The following is a 2915-nucleotide window of genomic DNA, read 5'->3' as shown; positions in this document are numbered from 1 at the left end:
TAGTTATATCAAAATCAGTAATAAAGCTGCTGTTATTATATCCATTCATTAAGGAGCAAGAGATTGTTTTCAGATCTTCCTCATTGTTAAATTCCACATGAAACTGATGCGTTTCCCATGACACTGTTTTTATATATGGATTATTACTCTGTCAAGTCTGAATGTCACCAGCCTTGTGACCTGAACAACAGAATCACAACATACAGCAGCATTTATAATCTGTAGCATGTTTACAACCTGTGAGTTACAGCTTAGAGATAAAACTTGTATATATTTTTTAATGAAAACAGTTTTAATTTATCTTTTGAGCTTCTGAAATTAAGCATTTTTAAAAGGTTTGTACTTCAAGCTTTCTTTTATGACTTCCTACAAGAGAAAATGCTTTAAACTTTTTTTTGTTTAATAAGGAAATAACCACATTTCTAGCACAGGCTGCATTCTTCATGATGCATAAGGGCACTAGAACACAGCGGCATCTCGGCAGCTTATGTTTTTTTGCATAAGTTGACCAATCTGCCACAGTGTTCATGTGCGACCAACCCAACAGTATTTGTACTATGAGGTTTGGAAAGTTCATACATTCATGTCTTCTGCTTCATCCAGGATCTTGCCACTGCAGAGAGACTCAAGAGACAAGTCCAGACGGAGAGAGATGAGCTCCAGGATGAGATTAACAACAGCAACACCAAGAAGTATGAACCAAATGATAACAATACCTGTCTTATACCTATGGCTATAAATAAACTAGTCCCACAGTGTAATAATGCTGACGCAATATGGATACTCACATTTCAGCAACAACTGAAATCTGACAGCAACAAAAACTGTAAAGATGTAGTTACAATGCATTTGTCAGATGGGAGCTCAAGAAAACTAAATTTATATCATGATGATCTGTTTAAAAATACATCATCAGCTCAAAAGGAATCTACTAGACTGTCTCGGTACATTAATGGTCACATTTCCTCTTCATCACTCGTTTGCAGTTCTCTGCTGGCTGATGAGAAGAGGCGGCTGGAGGCTCGCATCGCTCAGCTGGAGGAGGAGCTGGAGGAGGAGCAGATCAACACTGAGATAGTCAATGATCGTCTGAAAAGAAGCACGCTGCAGGTAAAGACACTCGACAACTCAGTGTCTGCTGACCACAGCTGGGACGATACCAGAACCCTGTGTTTAGTATGAGTGGTGATGAAAAGGTGAAGAAAACATCTGTCAGGGGAAAAACTCCTAAAAACCGAAGATTGCAGTGGAGTACCAAAGCTGGAAAAACAACGATATGATTTACTTTAACGGTATCTCTACTGTGTGTCTGTATCATTAGGCTGAGCAGTTGACCACAGAGCTGGGCTCAGAGCGCAGCACCTCCCAGCGGCTGGAGGGAACTCGGTCCCAGATGGATCGCCAGAACAAGGAGCTGAAACTGAAGCTGCAGGAGCTTGAGTCAACCATCAAGTCCAAGTACAAGTCCTCCATCACCACCCTCGAGGCCAAGATTGCTCAGCTGGAAGAACAGCTCGACATAGAGTCAAAGTGAGNTCTTATTCCTGTCCATCTTATTCTCCTTCTTTTCTTCTTCGGCCTTCAGCTGGCAGAGATGAAGAAGAAGCTGGAACTGGAGACGTCGTCGCTGGAGGGGGCGGAGGAGGGCCGCAAGAGGATCCAGCGGGAGATGGACAGCGTGACGCAGCAGCTGGAGGAGAAGACTGCAGCGTACGACAAACTGGACAAAACAAAAACTCGTCTGCAGCAGGAGCTGGATGACCTGCTGGTGGATCAGGCTCACCTGAGGCAGATCGTGTCCACCTTGGAGAAGAAGCAGAAGAAGTTTGATCAGGTATCACGCTAACTTTGTGTTTTGTGCCTGAAGCCAAAGGATCATAGTGGACTAAAATGTTCCTTAATATACATTTTTTTTGATCAAATGTCCTGCAGATTCTTGACTTCCCTTCTTGACGCTTCTTTCTCCGTAGATGCTGGCGGAGGAAAAGACTATTTCTACTCAGTATGCGGAGGAGCGTGACAGGGCCGAGGCTGAAGCCAGGGAGAAGGAAACGCGAGCGCTGACGCTGGCCCGCGAGCTGGAGACCATGACGGACATAAAGGACGAGCTGGACCGGGCCAACAAAATGCTCAAAGCTGAGATGGAAGACTTGGTCTCGTCCAAGGATGATGTCGGCAAGAGTGTAAGAGAAAACGCTGGTGTTTGTTTGGTGCAGGGCAAGCTTTAAAGACATGAACTGTGTCTGAATGATTCTGGGCATAGATTTTGCTAAAATGACAACTCTTAAAGTTAGAATTGTCAAAATTCTCACAATTCTTGATCCATTCACTGCTTAAAAATGCTAAATGCAAACTTGTCATCTGCAGGTTCATGAGCTGGAGAGGTCGAAGCGTGCCATGGAGCAGCAGCTGGAGGAGATGCGAGTTCAGCTGGAGGAGCTGGAGGACGAGCTGCAGGCCACAGAAGATGCCAAACTGCGTCTGGAAGTCAACATGCAGGCCATGAAGGCCCAGTTCGACCGAGACCTGCAGGCCAGAGACGAGCAGGGAGAGGAGAGGAGGAAGCAGCTCGTTAAACAGGTACGAGAGAAGATGCTAAAGTAGGCAATTCTTACAAATCATTTCAGTTCAAAAAGTTAAATAAAATGAGCACAAATGGATTCAACGTCCTTCGTCTGCTTCAGGTGCGCGAGATGGAGATCGAGCTGGAGGATGAACGCAGGCAGCGCACTCAGGCTCTGTCGTCCAGGAAGAAGCTGGAGATGGACCTGATGGACCTCGAAGCCCAGATCGACGCTGCCAACAAAGGCCGCGATGAGGCCCTCAAACAGCTGAAGAAACTCCAGGTGAAATACACACACATCCACAGACATGCACACAGGAAAGAGTCATGTAGAAGATTGATGGGCTTCACA

At 45.4% G+C, this 2915-nt stretch overlaps 1 protein-coding gene across 1 annotated transcript in view; it reads left to right on the top strand.

Moving 5' to 3' along the window:
- LOC103364461 (myosin-9-like) overlaps positions 1–2915 on the top strand; it is a 32859-nt gene that overhangs the window by 24540 nt on the left and 5404 nt on the right. The window contains exons 33-36 of the mRNA XM_008291591.1: positions 1586–1834; positions 1971–2183; positions 2368–2580; positions 2685–2915. Of these exons, the coding sequence (XP_008289813.1) occupies positions 1586–1834; positions 1971–2183; positions 2368–2580; positions 2685–2915 (906 nt within the window). The remainder of the gene's footprint in view (positions 1–1585; positions 1835–1970; positions 2184–2367; positions 2581–2684) is intronic.

Source organism: Stegastes partitus, unplaced genomic scaffold, assembly GCF_000690725.1.
Source record: "Stegastes partitus isolate 25-593 unplaced genomic scaffold, Stegastes_partitus-1.0.2 Scaffold750, whole genome shotgun sequence".
Classification (NCBI taxonomy): Eukaryota; Metazoa; Chordata; class Actinopteri; family Pomacentridae; genus Stegastes; species Stegastes partitus.
Note: the sequence above shows the minus strand (reverse complement) of the source record. Positions and strands in the feature narration are given on the sequence as shown.